This window comes from Myxocyprinus asiaticus, chromosome 12, assembly GCF_019703515.2.
Source record: "Myxocyprinus asiaticus isolate MX2 ecotype Aquarium Trade chromosome 12, UBuf_Myxa_2, whole genome shotgun sequence".
Classification (NCBI taxonomy): Eukaryota; Metazoa; Chordata; class Actinopteri; order Cypriniformes; family Catostomidae; genus Myxocyprinus; species Myxocyprinus asiaticus.
Window position 1 is genome coordinate 46047193 of NC_059355.1, and position 19237 is coordinate 46066429.

At 40.7% G+C, this 19237-nt stretch overlaps 1 protein-coding gene across 13 annotated transcripts in view; it reads left to right on the forward strand.

Annotated features, from left to right (window-relative positions):
• Nucleotides 1-19237, forward strand: part of LOC127448893 (RIPOR family member 3-like) — a 241818-nt gene that overhangs the window by 177072 nt on the left and 45509 nt on the right. Inside the window, exon 1 of one of the 13 annotated variants that reach the window (XM_051711822.1) lies at nt 1060-1082. The exons of 9 other annotated variants lie outside the window; for them this stretch is intronic. Coding sequence is in view for 1 of the 4 variants with exons in the window: in XM_051711819.1 (XP_051567779.1) it covers nt 2637-2657 (21 nt within the window). In the remaining 3 variants the exon portion in view is untranslated. Of the gene's footprint in view, nt 1-1059; nt 1083-2530; nt 2658-19237 lie in introns of those variants that run through there. 3 more of the 13 variants (XM_051711814.1, XM_051711813.1, XM_051711819.1) reach the window with 3 other exon arrangements.

Genomic DNA, 19237 nt, shown 5'->3' on the forward strand with positions numbered 1-19237 from the left:
CTGGACTACGCAAATATGCATTTCCCCCAGTGAGCCTACTTGCACAGACCCTGTGCAAGGGTAGGTGCTCCACATGCGCTGGTTCCCCATAGGTGACCCCATGTGATATATCTTCCACTAAATCGTTTCCCTGTCGGTAAACTGCGGCTTCCTTGGGCAGAGGCCCCTCTGCCCCCGGTCACCATGCTTTTAGAAACTCCTCCCCCCTCGGGTAGGACCTACCATGTGACTTCTCCACATGACATACTTCCGACAAGACTCGGTAACACCATGTGACGTATTTCCACTCAAAATACCCCCTCTTCTCTGGGCGGGGTGTGGTCTCTGTGGTGTCTTCCCCTTGGGAGTGACACCCCCCCCACATAGACATTTATGGCCCCCAGTCGGTTAACAAATTCCACTCTTTTTGGGGAGAAAAAAGAGGAAAAGAGGCCATGGCTGGGCTAGCCTGTCTCTATTTGTTGGGCAATCGACTTGTTCCCGAAGGACCATTCGACGCTCATAAGAGCATTGGGGGAGGTTACGTGACGGCCTGGTGTGCTGGCTACGAGGCACACAGCGGTCTGCCCATCTCGCACCACCAGTCCACGTAACACAGTTCAGCTAGTTGTGGAGTTTTGTATAGGGACCCCTAGTGTCACTACATCGACACAACGTCGAGTGAGTGACAGATAGGGAACGTCCTGGTTACTTTCATAACCTCCGTTCCCTGATGGAGGGAATGAGAAGTTGTGTCCCTCTTGCCACAACACTGAACTACCCGCTGAAATGGCCAGGACCTTGTCTCGGCTCCTCTGCACAAAACCTGAATGAGTGGTTGCATACCAGCAACTTTTATACCCGTATGTCCGGGGGAGCGGCATGCAAATTCCACTCGCCAATTCCCTTTGGCCTTTTTTCAAAAAGCAGAGGTGTTTGGGGCTCCCAAGAGTGACCTCTAGTGTCACTACATTGACACAGCATCTCGTTCCCTCCATCAGGGAACGGAGGTTACGAAAGTAACCAGGACAATATTCTTCTAAAAATCTTCATTTGTGTTCTGCAGAAGAAAGAAAGTCATACACATCTGGGATGGCATGAGGGTGAGTAAATGATGAGAGAATTTTCATTTTTGGGTGAACTGTTCTTTTAAGTAGTCCTGTTGTTCCCAACCCTGTTCCTGGAGGCCCCCCAACACTGCACATTTTGTATATCTCCCTTTTCTGACACCCAGTTCAGGTCTTGGAATCTCCACTAATCAGCTGATGAGTTGAATCATGTGTGTTTGATTAGGGAGATATCCAAAATGTGTAGTGTTGGGGGGCCACCAGGAACAGGGTTGGGAACCACTAGTCTGTTATGACATTGTACTGTATGTGTGCTTTATACCAAATCTTCTGAAGTCATATGACAGCTTTATGTGAGGAACAGACTGAAATTTTATCCATTATTCACTTAAAATATTGTCCTCTACTCAAATCTCATTTGTGTTTGCGCATATTCAAACTTGGCTCACAAAGACTTGTAATGACAGATTTGATGTCAATTAGGACTGGGTATTGACACAGATTTCCCAATTCAATTCGATACCATTTCATAAGCTCTTGATTTGATAAGATTCCGACTAGTTTGGGTATTTATCCATTACAACATCCATTTTGCTTATGTAACAGTAGCCAGCTGGTATGTGCTGTGCAGTGTGTGTAAACCTCACTCCCCTGGCCTCAAGAGGCGCACTAGCGCCTGACGCTAGAGGCTGTAGCCTTTAGCCTCCTCGTTAGCGCACCTGCCTCCCATGCCGGAGATGCCAGTTCGGATCAGGTCAAGCAGGACTGGTAACACTTACATTTGGAAGCAATTTGATGATTCTCAACACTAATTTTGATACCACAACAGAAAACTAACTAATTTAAGTAAACACTGTTTCAAGTTATCAAGTAATCATTCAAGACGTGTAAACAAATTCAGTAATAATGAACAAAGAAACAAACTACAAGCAATGGAGAAAAAGAAAATAGAACAAAGATACAAATTAAGAAGACAGGGCTTGAAGTTTTTAACAGCAGTATCAAGTATTGAAGTAAACATTCAAAATTTGGAATGGAAGTAATGACATTTAGCAAAACTAATGTAGCAAGTTTTCTTTAGCTAAAATCAGTCGGTGCTCACCGAAATTGAAACACTGCCCCCAGTGGCCAATGCGGTAAGTGTTGTTGGGTGTATGGGCATGTGAGCTCCATTTTCTAATTGAAATGTCCACAGAGTGGTGCCAAAAGCAAGTCGTGAAACGAGTTATTTTCAGCTGTACAGGATATAATACAGTGAAAAGTAATGAATATTTTATAAACTATACCCCTAACCCCAGACCTAAACTTAACCATCAGAGGGTAAAAATGCAATTTCTTAATCATGCTAGTCACTGATTATGCAAAAGCAATTATTTCTTGGTTTTAACGTGGGATCTAAACCCGGGTCTTCCACGCTGCTGATGCAACACTCTTCTGGTCACAGGGGAAGGTAAACACACTGAAGCCGATGCAGAAATGTCTGAAAGGAGATGCCACTTGTTGGTGAGTTGGCATAGTATGGCCGATCCTAGGGTACCGGAACCCACGGAAACAACAGGCTGAATACCTGTGCAATCATGTGGCACATTTATGAGGCAGCATTTACACCAAGTACGAAGTTTTGATACATATTTGCTTTTTTGTCTGTTTACATTATCTTTAGAAATAAGATTTTCTTAAAATGTCACCAAAACATCAATTTTCAAAGAATTATAAAGTGTATTTTATCATTTAGATGTGTATCGTCATTATAGCAAGTGCTGAAAAATGTATCTTGTGATTTTCAGAATTTTTAAGGATTGTTCAAAAGAATTTTTTTTTCGCCTAATGTCAGTGATACCAAACACCATTGCTTTATGCTTGTCTCATAGCTAAATGTGAAGAGTGGGGGCAACCAAATGTTGACTTATAAAAATAGGTGTAAGAATAATGTGTCAATGTACAGTATATGGTGTTCACGAACCTGCTATAAGCTATAGTTTAAGCGTAAGTTAAAACGTAAGTTTGGATTGTTGGAAGCAAACTGTCACAGTCTTGAAATTCCAAAATATGGGCATGCATGTGCGAGTGCCCGCAAAATATGTCTCTCTGTTGTGATATCAGAAAAAAAAAATGAAACTCACTTTATAAGTTTCAGAGGCTACAAGGTGGGCTGCAAGATCTGACAGTGAGTCAGTGTGTGTGTATTTTCACACTCATGGTATACCATGGGGGGTAAGACGCTTTCATATCTGTTACATATAAGCATTTAGAAATGCCAAGTAGGAGAGGTGGAAGTTGTTTTTCTGCAATCAGATATGAAATACAATATCCATATGTTTATATTACTTACAAAAGTACAGGAATGTAAGCAGTGATTACATTTTTGTAAAGGTGTGGCATGGGCATGTGCATAAAGAACAAACACGTATGCAAACTTGTGTGTGCGAGGAGGAGAGAGAACACTGTTTTCGTAACATCCAGTCATTGACTTCAGTGGAGGTACACCCTGCTGAGATACCCACATTTCTAATACACTCTCATCCTCGATGAGCTCGTCTTTTTTTATTCCATTGCTGCGACGCTTTATTCGTTTACACAAGAAAAACAAAGGAGAGAAGTTCAGGAAGTGTAGAAGAAAGGCGGGAATTACACATCAAACATGAAGCCAAAGGTACAATAGTTTTGGTCAAGAACTTAACAGGAGGTGGACCCAAGTGAACAGAAGCCAGGGCGGAAAGCCCCACTTTGTAAAAAAACACTGGCAAGTAGTTCCATCCACAGAGCGATACTAATTGTGAGGAGTGTCAGAGAGGTCTCATCATGATTTCGCTAAAAGTTACTGAGTAGAGAACGTGGAAAGGTTCTTCGAAGCATCATCTTATCAAGAACTATTTTTCACTAGGGTTTTCAAGTTGGTTATATGGGTCTTTGGAGATTAAAAAAGTTCTTGATTCTGGGTTCTTTAAAGCACCAGTACACAGAGGGCAGAAACAGAAAATAGAAAGTTCAAGTGAAGGTTCACCAAAAAATGAAAATTCCATCATCATTTAATCACCCTCATGATGTTCCAAACTAGGGCTGCATGTGCGACATATTGAATATTTATGATATAGTTGCAATGATTTTGCTGGCAATATAAAATTAAGCACTATCATGAATATTGTGATAATTGAAATGCACTTTTTATTTGCCCAATATACATTTACAAAAGACTGCGTGATTAGACTAATATCAAGATCCTTCATGGCTGCACAATTACATTTAAATTTTATTCATTTAGCAGACGCTTTTATCCAAAGTGACTTACAAATAAGGAATACAACAGATGCAATTCATCCTAAGGAGGCAGTAATAAGAGAAGTGCTAATACAAGGTTGTAAATTGCTCAGAGAAGCACAAGTAGAGAGGAAGGTGAGAGAGGTAAAATAGATTAAGATTTTTTTTTTTTTAAGAATAAAGAAAACATTAATCAAATCGCATGGTCTCTGTGCTCCTCAGATTGCATGGGCTCATGATATGCTATTTTTAGTGGCCTCTGAGCAGTTCGCATACTCTTAAGATTTACACATTTCAATTTCAACACAAAATTCCATCAAATTGAACTGTAATTTTGTACAAAATTAAATTAGTAAAACTTAAAATTGTAACATTGTTGTCTGGAGTGGAAAAGAGGAGACGCAGGAGTAGATTCTTTTAATCCTTTAATAATTGCTGGAGTGGAAACAAACAATAAATCTTAACATCAAAACTTAACTCAACGTAACACTTCACAACGTAACACTCCAAGGACTGACAAATGATGAAAACTAGAGGGTATTTATACACAAAAAAATGAGGGAATGGAAGGCAGGTGGGTATGACGATGAACAGATGGAAGTGATTAGGGCAGTGAACCATGGGTGATGTAGTCCAGTGGAAAACTTCAAAATAAGAGTCCTTGAAGAAGATGAGGGAGACAGACTGTGACATTACACCCCCCCCCCCCAAAAGGGCGACTTAAAGGGCGACTCCTGGCGGCTAATGACGGATGAGGGTAGGATGATGCAGAAGATGAAGGATCCAAGGAGGATGATCAGGAGGCCTGGGAGGCGGCCACAGGGCAGGGACTGGGTCAGGAGGCCTGGGAGGTAGCCACAGGGCAGGGACTGGGTCAGGAGGCGGAACCGCTGGAGGAGGAGACTCTGGGGAAGCGGACGGAGCCGCGGAAGGCTCGAGGGTCTGAGAGCTGTGGAAGAGTACAGGCAGAGACTGGGGATCGACCTCTGCGGTCGAGAGCATGGGTAGAGACTAGGGAACAACCTCCATGGTCGTGAGCACTGGCAGAGACTGGGAAGAAGGTGTCCTTTTCCTTCTCTTCCTCTTTCAGCTGGCAGGGAGCATGGTTACGGGGACGGTCGAGGCTACAGTCACTGGCTCGTTAACGGTGGCAGGCATGGGCTCGTTAACCGTGGCAGGCACGGGCACAAGTTGTGGCCCGGGGTTCCAGCTATAATTCACAGCATATGGGGGAAATGCAACTTCCATGGTTGTTACTGACTGCGGCAGGGAATCGACCACCGGAACCTGGAGAGGATGAGCCCACTCCAAAAAATTATTCAGAGGAATTGAATGGAGAGGAGTTACCTTGGAGATAAGGGGCGTGGAAGGCGTGGAGACAGGGCTGTGGAAGGTGGAGGGAGGAGTCAACAACTTAACAAACATGATGAAAGTGAAGGGTAATGGATATTTAGGGTGACTAGGATGTAACTTGCCATGGAAAGATTTTCCGGCTCTGGAAGTGTTGTGGGTCTGTGAAAGTTTAATCCCATTCCATAAATGGGCTTGAGGTAAATGTCCAGTATTGATGTTGAAGCACCAAGGTGAAGGAACTTGGTTGAGTATTCCAAGAGGGGAAGATCCTGCCTGAACAGCTCCATGAATAACTCTGTTGGCTCCATGCTTATGTGGGTCTGGACGAGTGGAAGAGGAGGATTAGTGGGATCGCTGGAGTAGAGGAGGACGTTGGAAGGAACAGGTAAGTAAATCCGTATTTCTTTGTAGGTCAGTCCTTCTGTAACATTGGTGTCTGGAGTGGAAGAGGAAGAGAGGAGATGCAGGAGAAGATTCTTTTAATCCTTTAATATTCGCTGGAGTGGAAACAAACAATAAATCTTAACATCAAAACTTAACTCAACATAACACTTCATTAACTTAATGTAACAATTCAAGGACTGACAAATGATGAAGAAAACTAGAGGATATTTATACACAAAAAACTAATGAGGGAATGGAAGGCAGGTGGGGATGATGATGAACAGATGGAAGTGACAATATCACAGAAAAGGAGATGACAGCATTTCACCAGATTTGTAATGAGGAATGCTGTAAACTGTCAAAACACTGCACTTTCATTTTCCGGCAAAATAAAAGCTCTACTGTATGTGAAGGCGAAGACAATTATAGTAGAATATATTGCTACTGTATAAAACAAGTGTAATCCTCAATAATAATAATAATAATAATAATAATAATAATAATAATAATAATTCAGCATAGAATTACAATAATAAACTTGACTGGGTCCCACAATAATAATTCAATATTATAATAATACTCAACTGGGCTCCAAAAAATAGATGAGTGAAGCTGTAGTTTCTGTACGAACCTTTTCTGTACGCCCTGATAAAAAAATAAATATATGTAGGAAAATATTACTTTTCATTTTTGTATTGGAGCATATAAATGCAGTGATTAAATATAATTCTTCCTTGTGTTCATTTAGTGAGATACTCTTACTAAATTTTTATTCCGTGCATTAAGCAATTTAAATCTACTTGACTAAAATGGCTGTTTGGTTGAAATTAAGGTTCCTCTGATTTAAAAAACATGAAGGTGAGTAAATTATCAGAATCAGAATGAGCTTTATTACCAAGTATGCTTACACATACAAGGAATTGGTCTTGGTGACAGAGGCTTCCAGTGCACAAACAATACAACAACAAGACAGAGATAATAAAAAGAATTGAATAAAAATAAAAAGCAAATAGAAAATATAAGTATATATAGAAATATACAATAAGACAAATATATACACTTTTTGAAACACTTGACTGAAATGTTTCTCATGATCTTAAAAATCTTTTGATCTGAAGGCGTATGCTTAAATGTTTGAAATTAGTTCTGTAGACAAAAATATAATTGTGCCAACATATTACTTTATTTCATTATAAATCTAAAATGTAATAAAAAAAATAAAAATAAAAGTTTTTTGAAATTGATGACTTTGACCAAATAATAAAGAAAAGCAGCCAATAAGTGCCCAACATAGATGGGAACTCCTTCAATACTGTTTAAAAGCATCCTAGGGTGATACCTCAAGAAGTTGGTTGAGAAAATATCAAGAGTACATGTCTGCAAATTCTAGGCAAAGGGTGACTACTTTGAAGATGCTAAAATATAACACAGTTTTGATTTATTTTGGATTTTGTTTAGTCACAACATAATTCCCATAGTTCCATTTATGTTATACCATAGTTTATATGACTTTATTATTATTCTAAAATGTGAAAAAAAAATTATAATAAAGAATGAGTAAGTGTTTCAAAACTTTTGACCGGTAGTGTATATACATATGTACAAATACATATCTGTTATATACAGATAGTGCAAGGGAATGTAATGGCAGAAGAGGTAGGATATGTTAGATAATTATAAATAGACTAAGCTGTGTATTGCACATAATTATTGCTCAATGGGGCAGTTTTAACTGTTCATGAGATGGATAGCCTGAGGAAAGAAATGTGCCTGACGGTTCTGGTGCTCAGTGCTCTGTAGCGCCGACCAGAAGGCAACAGTTCAAAAAGGCAGTGGGCTGGGTGAGTGGGGTCCAGAGTGATTTTTCCAGCCCTTTTCCTCACTCTGGAAGTATACAGTTCTTGAAGGGAGGGGGCAAACAATTATGATGGAATTTTCACTTTTGGGTGAACTATCTCTTTAAAAAGGCTTTTCTTTCAATTTGGGCCAGTAAGCAATGACCAGCCCATCAAACCAGACCAAAACACCCAAGCAACTACTAAGCAATGCCCTAGTAACAACATAGAACACCTGAGCAGCCACAAAGCAACACACTGACAACCACCTAGAAAAACCTGGCAATATGGCAACAAGTTCCTTGAATTAAACTGCAAGATTTCAATGATATTTGCATTAAAATAATATTTGAGGACTGCGCATCAGTCACCTTATAACAGAGGAGCGATTCCCATGGAGGAGTTCTTCACTTGAGGCACAGTAGGAACATCACTACAAAACTATTACAGTGGAAAAAAAAAGGAAACTCGAACAGAAAGACTGCCCTCTCAAACACATAAACCCCTATGGCACACACAAACAGGATGCACAGTTCTGCCAAAGCTCTGGGATCTATTAAATCTCAACAAAAATGCAGTCAGAGCAAAAATAAATAAATTAATAAAATAATCCTTAATTGAACCTTTTGTTGGCATTTCCAGGGTCTGCTTTGAAACATCTCTCTTGTACTTTCAGTCGGGCACTGGTACTCATTTGGATTTGTTTACGCACAAAGAATGGAGCTGAAGGCATTCCATGCAGTGCATTTCCTGTGTTAATCAAAAAAATCATAAGATCTTAAAGCAGTCTTGCTGTTCTGCATTTGAGGACATTTCTGATTCTGTGACTGTCACTGTGCTCAACACGTGGCGGCACGCGGAAAACCGAAGTTTACTTTGGCGTTTAGTTCTGTTTTGTGACTCTCTACATACTGAATAGGCATCACTGTGATTCTGCTTGTTGAAAGTAGGATGTTACATGTGGCACTTTAAACCAAGTATCACTTTAGAGGAACTCAAGTGTGTTAAAGCCCTACATGCAAACATAACAAATGCTAATGCAACTGCACAAATGGCAAAGATAAAAGATCTTTCCTTCAGGAAGGGCCAACAATATGTATGGATTTTGAATAAAAAAACAAAGGCCTGCAAGCACAGGATGTGACCAAGCAGCATTAAACCTGTTCAACCTCATGACAGTTTATGGAACAAATCATGTGGTGGCAAACCCAAAACTTCTGTATAACCCCTAAAACCTGGTCTACTTCATGCCATCCATGAAAATTTTCAGAGCTTGACTTCAAACAAAGAAGCCAATGTTCTCTCCTCACCAGAAGTCAGCACGGGAGGTAAAAAATAGAAAAGTTCGGTACCAGTTTAAATAAAATGTGGATGAGAGAAACAATTGACAAAATGTTAACCAACATCCTTTGGCAAAACCCTACTTTCTAATTGGCTCAGAGCTTTATTATTTCTCTGGTTTGCTTCATTATAGTAACACATACTCTAGTGTTTTCTTCATGTTATCAGATTGAAGACATCACAGATTTGATGTCTAGAACTTAAATTATAAAACGTAACTTAGTTTCTAAGCCACTGGTGAGATTTGATTAGGACCTGAACTTTTGAGACACTGGCCAATTTCTTGGCTGCCATAAGCTGCCTAATGAGATCAGATACCAAAACCAAAATTAAACAAATCTTTTTTGTTCATTATTGTACAAAAGCCAAATCAACCAAATTTGTTGTTCAGGGATGTTTGCATTTGGTCCAGGGGTACCTCCATAAAAGATCAGGGGCTTTAGCCACCCAAGCCCCCCCTCATGACTAATATTAATGTGTCTTATGTTAACAACTCATTCCCAATTAAAATAATGAGTTCCATACAGGTTGTGGTGGTAGTTTAATTGTAAACGCAATGGTTGCCAATTGCAAATCACTTGGGAAGCTATTGGCCCTGTTTACAACTGACATTAACATCCGTCTCGGTACCTAACCCTAACCCTTATGCACCAAATCTGGGATTTTATTTATTTTGGACTCTCGCCTCTATGTCTGTACCTGTCCCAGTAAGGAAATACTTTCCCTGCATCCGAAACCGCATGCTGTCACTGTATGTACTGAATTTGATGAAGCATGTACTCCTTGGCCAGTAAAACAGTACGTTCTTTTTCAGTGGTATGAATAGATTTCGGACATATTTCATCCGGGTACATGGGCATTGTCTCGTGATCTGAATATATGATGAAGAACAACAACCACAGAAATAATCCACTCAGGTTTTGTTAAACAAGCATCATTTAAGCACAAGGAACAACTTGCTTGGTACAGTATATAGACATTTACAGTTAAGAAGAGTCGTCTGACTCGTGGTTCACCTGCGTATTTTTAAAGGAATATTCCGGATTCAATACAAATTAAGCTCAATGAGCATTTGTGGCATAATATTGATTACCACAAATTAATTCTGACCCTGATTTTCTTTAAAAAAAAAAAAAAAAAAAGCAAAAATCGAGGCGACAGTGAGGCACTTACAATGGAAATGAATGGGAAAATTATAAGCTTAACATTTCTGACATTGAACCCTCAAAAAATTGGCCCCATTCACTTCCATTGTAAGTGCCTCAATATAAACATTATGCCACAAATGCTATCGATTGAGCATGTACTGAACCAGCAACATTCCTTTAAATCCAGCATTTTGAATGTGATGTCGCCTCAGCTTCCGAGGGATTATGGGATCGTAAAGTGTCCAGTCGATCCGGACAAAAGAATCTCACTGGAAATAGTAGGTCATCTCATCTGGGTATTTCCTCGCTTACTGATTCATGAATACAAAGGATTCGGATGTACTATTCCACTGTCATGTACTGTTTTTGGCATACTGTATAGTTGGTTAGTATGGATATTCAGATGTAGCTTAAAAAAATAAAAAATAATAAAATTCACTATTGGCCGATTAATTGGTTATCTGCCTTTTCCACCACCTTAGTTATCGGTATCCAAAAAAATCCACTCAGTCGACCTCTAGTAATAATAGTATGAGATGGCAAAATACTAAGAAATTGCACAGGTTGGCTTGTACAAAAATGCACGACTTTCACTCCCATTTAGAAAAATAAACAAACCAACAAACAAATGTTTTTACGATTTTTCCTTAGTTTAACACCTAAGCCAAACCTAAACCTAACCATAAACTCTAACCCCTTACCCAGACCCTTAACCTGATAAGGTGTTGGATATGAAGCTAGCTTAAATTTGACAACGTTATTGTATCAATTTGAAATTTCAATTGCTGATTGGTTGATCTCTATGGGAATGTCACGCTACTGGGAAGAACGAGACGAGATAGTGTGTTTTCAAATGCAGAACTGTTTATTAGAATTAGGTACTCAGAAGATGAAGAAACGATGATGAAAATAAAGCACTTGACCAAAAGGGAAAATCAAATGTAACAGCAGTTTGCTGGCTAACTATGTATGTAACATTCCTAGACAAACATGCATACAAACGAACAAGAACCGATGAAGACTAAGGGAAACATCAGGGCTATATACACACATGAAGACTAATGACTAAACGAGAGACCGCAGGAAACAATGAGGGATGAAATCAGGAACACAGGCTTGACGAGGAAGACCAAAATACATTTCAACAGAAGAGTCTTTGGACACAGAAAAACAAAAAGGGGTTCACACTGTGACAGAACCCCCTCCCCCCCAAAGGGTGGCTCCTGGCACCCAATGATGGATGGAAAAGAGGGCTGGGCCAAGCAGGCCAGGGAGGAGACTGTGGAAGACCAGGAGGCCAGGGAGGATGCTCCAGGTAGGGAAAGGTGTCTGGCGGTTTTGGGAGGTGGCTCCAGGAAGGCAACTGGCTGAGGATCAGGACACCAGGATGGAATTGGCAGGAGGTCAGGGGGCGGAGCCACAGTTGGCAGAGCCCCAGGGGGTGGGCCCACAGTTGGTTCAGGGAGTTGAGTCTCAGGAGGCAGAGCCGAAGGTGGAGTGGGCGGAGCCGCAGGAGGAGCAGAGGTTTGAGTCTCCGGAGGAGGAGCCGGAGGCAGAGCCACTGGAGGAGCAGGGATTTGAGTTTCAGGAGGAGCCGGAGGCAGCTCAGGAGACGTTGGAGGAGAAGTATCAGAAGAGGCGGACGGAGTCTTGGGAGGAGTGGGCAGAACCACTGGATGAAGAGTTTCAGAAGAGGCTGACGGAGCCATGGGGGGCTCGACGAAGGAAGGTGGAGCCATGGGAGGCTCGATGGAGGAGATCTGCAGGACCACCAAGGCTGGGGAGAAAGTTGTCTCCATTGAAGGGAGCTCGGAGACCACTGGAACCAGAGTAGCCTCCCCCTGAAAATTCCTCTAGGGCTGGAGCAGTCGTGAAAGCTGGTTCTTGAATGGACACAGCTTCGGGCGTGGGTGAGGGCTCGTTGACTGTGGTGGACGGGGCGCTGGCTTGTTGACCACTGGAGTAGATAGCAGAAGACCAGCCATTACGATGTTAGCAATGAAGTTACCAAGGGGCAGACCATCGCAGTCCAAAGGGACCATCTCCCTCACAGGTTTATTCAGTCCTAACCAGAACATGGTCCTGAGGATTCTCTCACCCCAGTTTGCTGACTAACTATGTATGTAACATTCCTAGACTAACATGCTTATAAATGAACAAGAACCAACAAAGACTAAGGGAAACATGAGGGCTGTATACACACATGAAGACTAATGACTAAACGAGAGACGGCTGGAAACAATGAGGGATGAAATCAGGAACACAGGCTTGATGAGGAAGACCAAAATACATTTCAACATAAGAGTCCTTGGAACATTTCAACATAAGAGTCCTTGGACACAGAAAGGCGACAAAAAGGGGTTCACACTGTGACAGGGAACAAAAGTCATACCTATTTGTATGAGCGAAGTGGTGTAATATCTTCAATTTCAAGTTGTCATCAGACTGTTTTGGTAAAATCGACAACACACACTCACACACACACACATTTGTTTACATGTTCATACAAGTGATGCAGTTATTTACAGTTATTTACAAACCATGTCTATAAACTGCAATTCACATTCAACTGTGGCATTATAATTGTTGCATTGATATGCAGCTTGTTAGCATGTAGCAAACCTTAGTTACCTACAATTTTACTTTGACAGTGTACTATCCTTCACAAAGATTTACTTGTATAAGATAAACATTCTCATAAATAGTATCAATAAATGATAAGGAATCGTTCAGTATTATTATCATGAGAATACAGAGGAACCTTGTTTGGCGCAGTTGAAATATGGGACAGAAATCAGGAACTGATTACTGAGAGACAAAGTCATGAATCATGATAGGTCAAAGAGAGAGAGAAAGAGAAATACATCTGGTGAAAACATTCCACTCAACCACCAAACATCAGGAGTTCTTATATAAAGACTATTCCCCTTAATCCTCGAACACGCTAAGCTTTGCCACATTTTGTGTTTAAGGAGAAATTACGAGCTTGTTTGTTGTAATAGTGAAACATGTGGCTTTAAGTTACCACATTAACACGGAGGTTTATGACCTGCCAGACATTCTTGGGCTTTCTCATTATAACTGCCTACATCTAATGACTGTTAACATTCATGCGTGTGTATATTTGAGAGAAAGAAAAGGAAAGATTGGACACAGAGAGAGAGAGCTAATTATTATTCATAGGTATTATAATATAATATAATTTTCTATTCTATTCTATTCTATTCTATTCTATTCTATTCTATTCTATTCTATGACAATTAAGCACATTTCCCCCGTAGAATTCTCATAATCATAATAATGCATAAAGAGTTTTTATTATTTCCAGATATTCTTAATGGTGATTGACAACAGATTCTCAATACTGTATAACTGGCAATTAATGCCAGAGTACATTTTATTTTAAAAACCATTAATTACAGGCAGCACAACACATACTATCATAATGTAAAAATATTTTACAATGTTTTCTTTATTTTTATGTATTCATTTATTTATTGCATTGCAATAATAAGAATGGGGCCAAAAATATTTATGGTCCTAAAACTAGACTTCATTTTCGAAAGGCAAAATATTATTTCTTAATTCTTCATTTTGATTTTGGGGTTGTGTATACAGTTAAGTTTTGTGACACTGTACAAGTTTAGAAGAACTTTACAAGAAGTGATGGCTGACAATGTCTGCTGCACTGTTTGGCATGCAGAAAACCAGCTTCTGAGTTTCAGCCCTTACAGAATTATCTTAAAGACCCCATGGAAACAGTTTTGTGGCTTTTAGTCCAACTCTGTTAGCTTTGAGTCCATCTATATGTTAATGTATTACAAAAATTCACAAAATAAAAGTTCATCTTAGCAAATGTAGTCTTTCTTTTCTGGTAAAATGGACCAAACATATGCATGATATTATTCATGACATATTCTTGTTCATACGGGAATGAAAAAAACGTTGTCCTTTAAAATTCTCTTCGTCGGTGTGTCTTTTGTTACACTAAGAGGCCATTCAGATAATTTGTGTTATTGAGCTAAAAAAGCTAGAATCATTGCAACGCACATAACAGAAGGTAGGTGTCTCGAGATGTTCTTTTAAAAGTTGTTGTTCATTTTTACCTGACATGGTGTCTAAAAATGCTTACTCCTGTGCGGGGTGCTGAAAAAAGAGCTGGACGCAGCACAACAGTTCAACCCATACATCTACCACGTTTACTTGGAAAAACAATTGGGTAAAATAGCACAGGCGGATACAAAAACACGTTCGCTGTGAACAACCCTTAATGCTTGTAATTTATTTCATTTCCCAGCTATAAATTGGTGGCAAAGCGGCCGGAATTTGTTCATTTTGATATTAATTGTCAAATGTAGTTTCCATGGGCTGTAAACTAAAGGCTATTGGCTACTTAAAAAAGGACAAACTCTTCAATTTGCACCGCCCGAACCTCCTCCTTCAATAGGAAATACGTCAACACAGAATTGAAAATTGCATTCATCATTCTATTTCATTGAGTATTTAAGTATAATCAAACTGCTTATGTACTTAAATTAAATTAAATTACATTTAGTTCTTTATGGTAAACAAAAACAGGTCAAGCTTATGCACCTATGAACAGATCAATTAATTTCCAAGTAAATCAAGTAAAAGAGTTAGTATTATGGACAAATCCAACCAGGCCTCCTGGAATCACATTATCATAACTACATTTTAGCTAAATATTTTTCCCGTTGCTCATTGTATTGTGGCAGTTTCCTGGTGAAATGAACACTTGAGGCGCTACTACAACAATGACTTTTATTCACTTTGCACACAAATTACGTGAGAAACGACAGATTGTCAGTTTATAAACACTTACTGTTTGCCCTGTTCCTCACACAATGCTATCTTATGACAATTTTTACTACAGTGCAAGACTTGTAAGGCGATAGATTTAAAGTTTGCATTAAACAGTCGACTACATCTACAAGCTTGTTCAAGTGTGATCAAACTGTGTGGTAACTCAACTCATAGAGTGCTGCACTTGCGATACAGAGGACCGGGATATGAATCCTAAAGAACACTTAAGTCGACACGTAATCCAAAAGTGTCATAGAAGCACCACAAAAGGACGTGGTTGCTTCTGCTATTGTGTTTTTCATCTCACATTTGTTTTTTATGACACTATCGGTTAGGTTTAGGTTTAGGGTAGAGAGGCAGGTTTTGTTGATTTACAACTCAATAAGAGCATTAATCTTCAAAACCCCATCTGTTTGGAAGATAATTTAACTTGCTTTTAGTGCCATACAGTAGACGTTTAACCTCAGAAATGCCACGATATGTGTAAGGAAGGAACCACGTTATATTTTGCAGAAATGTTGCCGCAGTCACACAGTGAAGCTGGACACATCACATGGGCAAAATATTTTTGCTCTCCTTTCTTGTGGTACATCCTCAGATGGCTGAGCTAAACAAACAAAAATAAGATGTTTTGTGATTTTGTTTTGCTAGCCTGATCAAATTCCTGTTTCTCCTCAAGGCAAATTTCTGCAATGTCTTGTACGCCTTGCTCTCTGTCTCACACGTTTCTCTTTTCCTACCAAAGAACTTGAAGTGTGTAAGTCAGTTAATATCTACCCTCAAACAGAAGGTTATTGGCACGTTTACAAATTCATGAACTCCATTTAGTACCTCATAAGTCTTATTAACTTCTAGTGGTAACTAGATTTGAGCTTGCCCTTGTAAAAATCGCTGCCATGTTGTTAGGGTGTTGTCGTTGATTGGCAGGGCATTGCTATATGTTTGCTAAGGTGTTACTAGTGATTTTTAACTTTAGCCCACCCCCAAGTCTCTATGATATTCTAGTCCCTAGATATGGCTCGGGAGTAAATCTATGGGATATTTTCCACCATTTTCCATGCCAGGTTAAAATCTCTTCAACAAGCCACATGATTTGAAGATTATTCATGACGGTAGCTCAAATGTCACTGGACAAATAATGCACCACAGTTTGATACTTAAGTTTAGGGGTTTGTTCAAATCCCTAATGCATAAACAGCAGTAATTGAGATAGTTATCTTTGCAAGTGTCAGGATTGTATGTGTTTTTGTTCCTATTTTTTCCTTTAAATTAGTTCCATGCCATGTTTGTTCCTGTTTCCTTATCATGTGATCTTGTAATGTGTTTCCCATGTTCTTGTGTCTTGTCCCCATTGGTTCATTGTTTCATTAGGTTGTTAGCAGTCTTGTTATTTTGTTTAGAGTCCTAAGTGTTCATTGGTTATCATTGTCTTGTGTTCTCCCAAGTCCTAGTAGTTAACCCTCATGTTTGCCATTGTCCATTGTCAAGTATTGTTGGTGTACAGCTTTCCATGTCATGTCATGTCATGTCAAGTTTAGTCTAGTCAAGTCATTTATGTTTGTTCTCACATTTGGATTCATGTTTTGGAATACACCTTGTAAATAAACTGCACGTGGGTTTGTCGCACTTCATCGTCTCTTCGTCTACCTGTAGCCAGCCAACGTTACAGAATACTCGACCCACCAAGATGAACCCAGCGGTTCAGTTACTTCGCCTACGCCAAGAAAAATTTCCATTGAGGAATATGTTGAGAACTTTTGTGCTCTGGCCTGCAGGGTCGATTTGAATGAGATTGCCCTCAAGGACTGTTTTCGCTTTGGACTGAATGAGCCAATCTCTTCCCTGATGCCAGGCGGTCAGAGTACCCACAGCCTGGCTCAGTATATCGACCTTGCCCTACTAATATGTGGTTCATCGTTCACTGTGGGGGAGGTGGACACCAAGCCAAAGTTCCACGTCATGGCCGCCAAGCAAGAGTTCCATGTCATGGCCGCCAAGCCAGAGTTCCACGTCATGGCTGCCAAGCCAGAGTTCCACGTCATGGCCGTCAAACCAGAGTCCCATGTAATGGTCGCTGAGCTTGCGCCACCTTCTTCCCCGATCCTCAGTGTGCTCCATGCCATGTCACAGCCACACCTCAGTCTGCTCCATGCCAAGTCATAGCCATGCCTGAGACCGCTCCATGCAATGTCTCAGGCTCACCTCTGGTCAACGAGCCAATGCCCAAGCCTGCCACGGTCAACGAGCCATCGCCCATGTCTGCCACAGCCAATGAACCATCATTGCAAGCCTTGTCCGTCCCAGAGCCAGTGTTGCAAACCTCGTCCATTCCAGAGCCATCTCTCACTGGGCTATTTGAGTTGGAATTGGTTCCCGCCCTTTTGCCCACCCTGAGTTCTCCTGATCAGCCAGTTCCCCTCAAGCCACCGGCTTGATCATCGCCCTCTGAGATATCCCAGACATTGAGAACTTTCGAACCTCCGACTCCGCCTAGACCCTCTGAGCCCCTGGCTTTACCGGGGTCCCTCATCCCTCCAGCTCCTCCTTGATCTGTCGGTCACCTGGCTCCGCCTTGGCTTTCCGATCCTCTGGCTATGCCTCATCTCTCCGATCCTTCAGCTCCACCGGGGACCTTTATCCCTATGGCTCCGCCTTGGTCCTCAGCCCCACCGGCTCCGCCTTGGTCTTTCGATCCCCCAGCTCCACCTTGCTCCTCCGAACCTCCGGTGCCGCCTTGGTCCTCCCTGCCTCCGACTACACCCTGGCTCTTTGAGTCTTCGGCTACTCTCCGGGTATCCAGTTCTCCATGGTTTCGCCCCTCGAGCCTCTCACGGCTCTGCCTTCCATGGCTCTGCCCCTTGAGCCTCTCATGGCTCGAACCCCCACGGGCTTCGCCATGGTCTCATGCTCCATGCCACGTTTTCACCAGACCACGCCCCACACCTTGTTTCACCATGTTTCCAATATCCTGCCACGTAACCACATCAAGTTTATAACAGTTTATAAACCCTTTTTATTGCACTGTCAGTACTTTCTTATTGCATCGAATCACTTTTACTGTAACGCATGATTTGAAAAATTATATATTTTAATGGTTGCATAACATCACCAATTACATATACGAGCTTAATAAACAAGCTTATAGAGCGTTGCACTTGAAACCTGGGGTTTGAGACTAGCAAAGCATATGAGTCGACATGTGAGCCCATAGTGTAATAGAAGTGCTACGAAATGACATGGCTGCTTCAGCCATTGCGTTTTTCATCTCATATTTGCTTTTATGACACTATCGGTTAGGTTTAGGTGTCAGATTTAGGTCAGGGATGTCTGTTTTGTTCACCATATATGTGCCATTATCGCACAGTCTGTTAGGTTTAGATGTAGCATTTAGGGTAAGGATGTCGGTTTTATTTCAAAACAGAAAAAAAATATATAATCTCACATTTGATTTTTATGACACTATTGATTAGGTTTCTATTAAAGGTCTATGTTAGGTAGGTAGGTTTTATTCAATAACTCCATAGAGCATGTAACTCTCTTTTAGCTCCCCTCAGTGGACATTTCACCATGAAACTGCAGCGATACATGTAGTGAACCACATAATATCATTTTGCAAAAATTTTGCCATGTAATTTTCATGAGATCAGGCTGGATAAATGTTACTTTGTACAACCTTCTTAATGCATTCCTTCAAAGGTGAAGAGAAGTTTACTTGGAATTGCTGTCCAGCGGCAGAACACAAGGACAATTGCGTTTCAGACCACACTTCTTACGTTTTTCCTCCTGCATGCGTAGTAAGGGGATTTAAGCATTTTCAGATGGTTTAGTGTGGACAAGCAACTTTTAGAAATGTTTATAGACGGCAGTGTGGATGGAGAGCGTTTTGAAACAAAAACGCTGTTTATACAGATTCATGTGGATGTAGCCTCAATGTTGTAGTAATTGGCTTCCCTACTTGCTTTCCATGCATATCCTCTTGATGATACTAACAAATCTCGCTGTCCCATCTGTTTTTCAGTCTTGTTTGTGGTATGTTTTTTTATTGGGT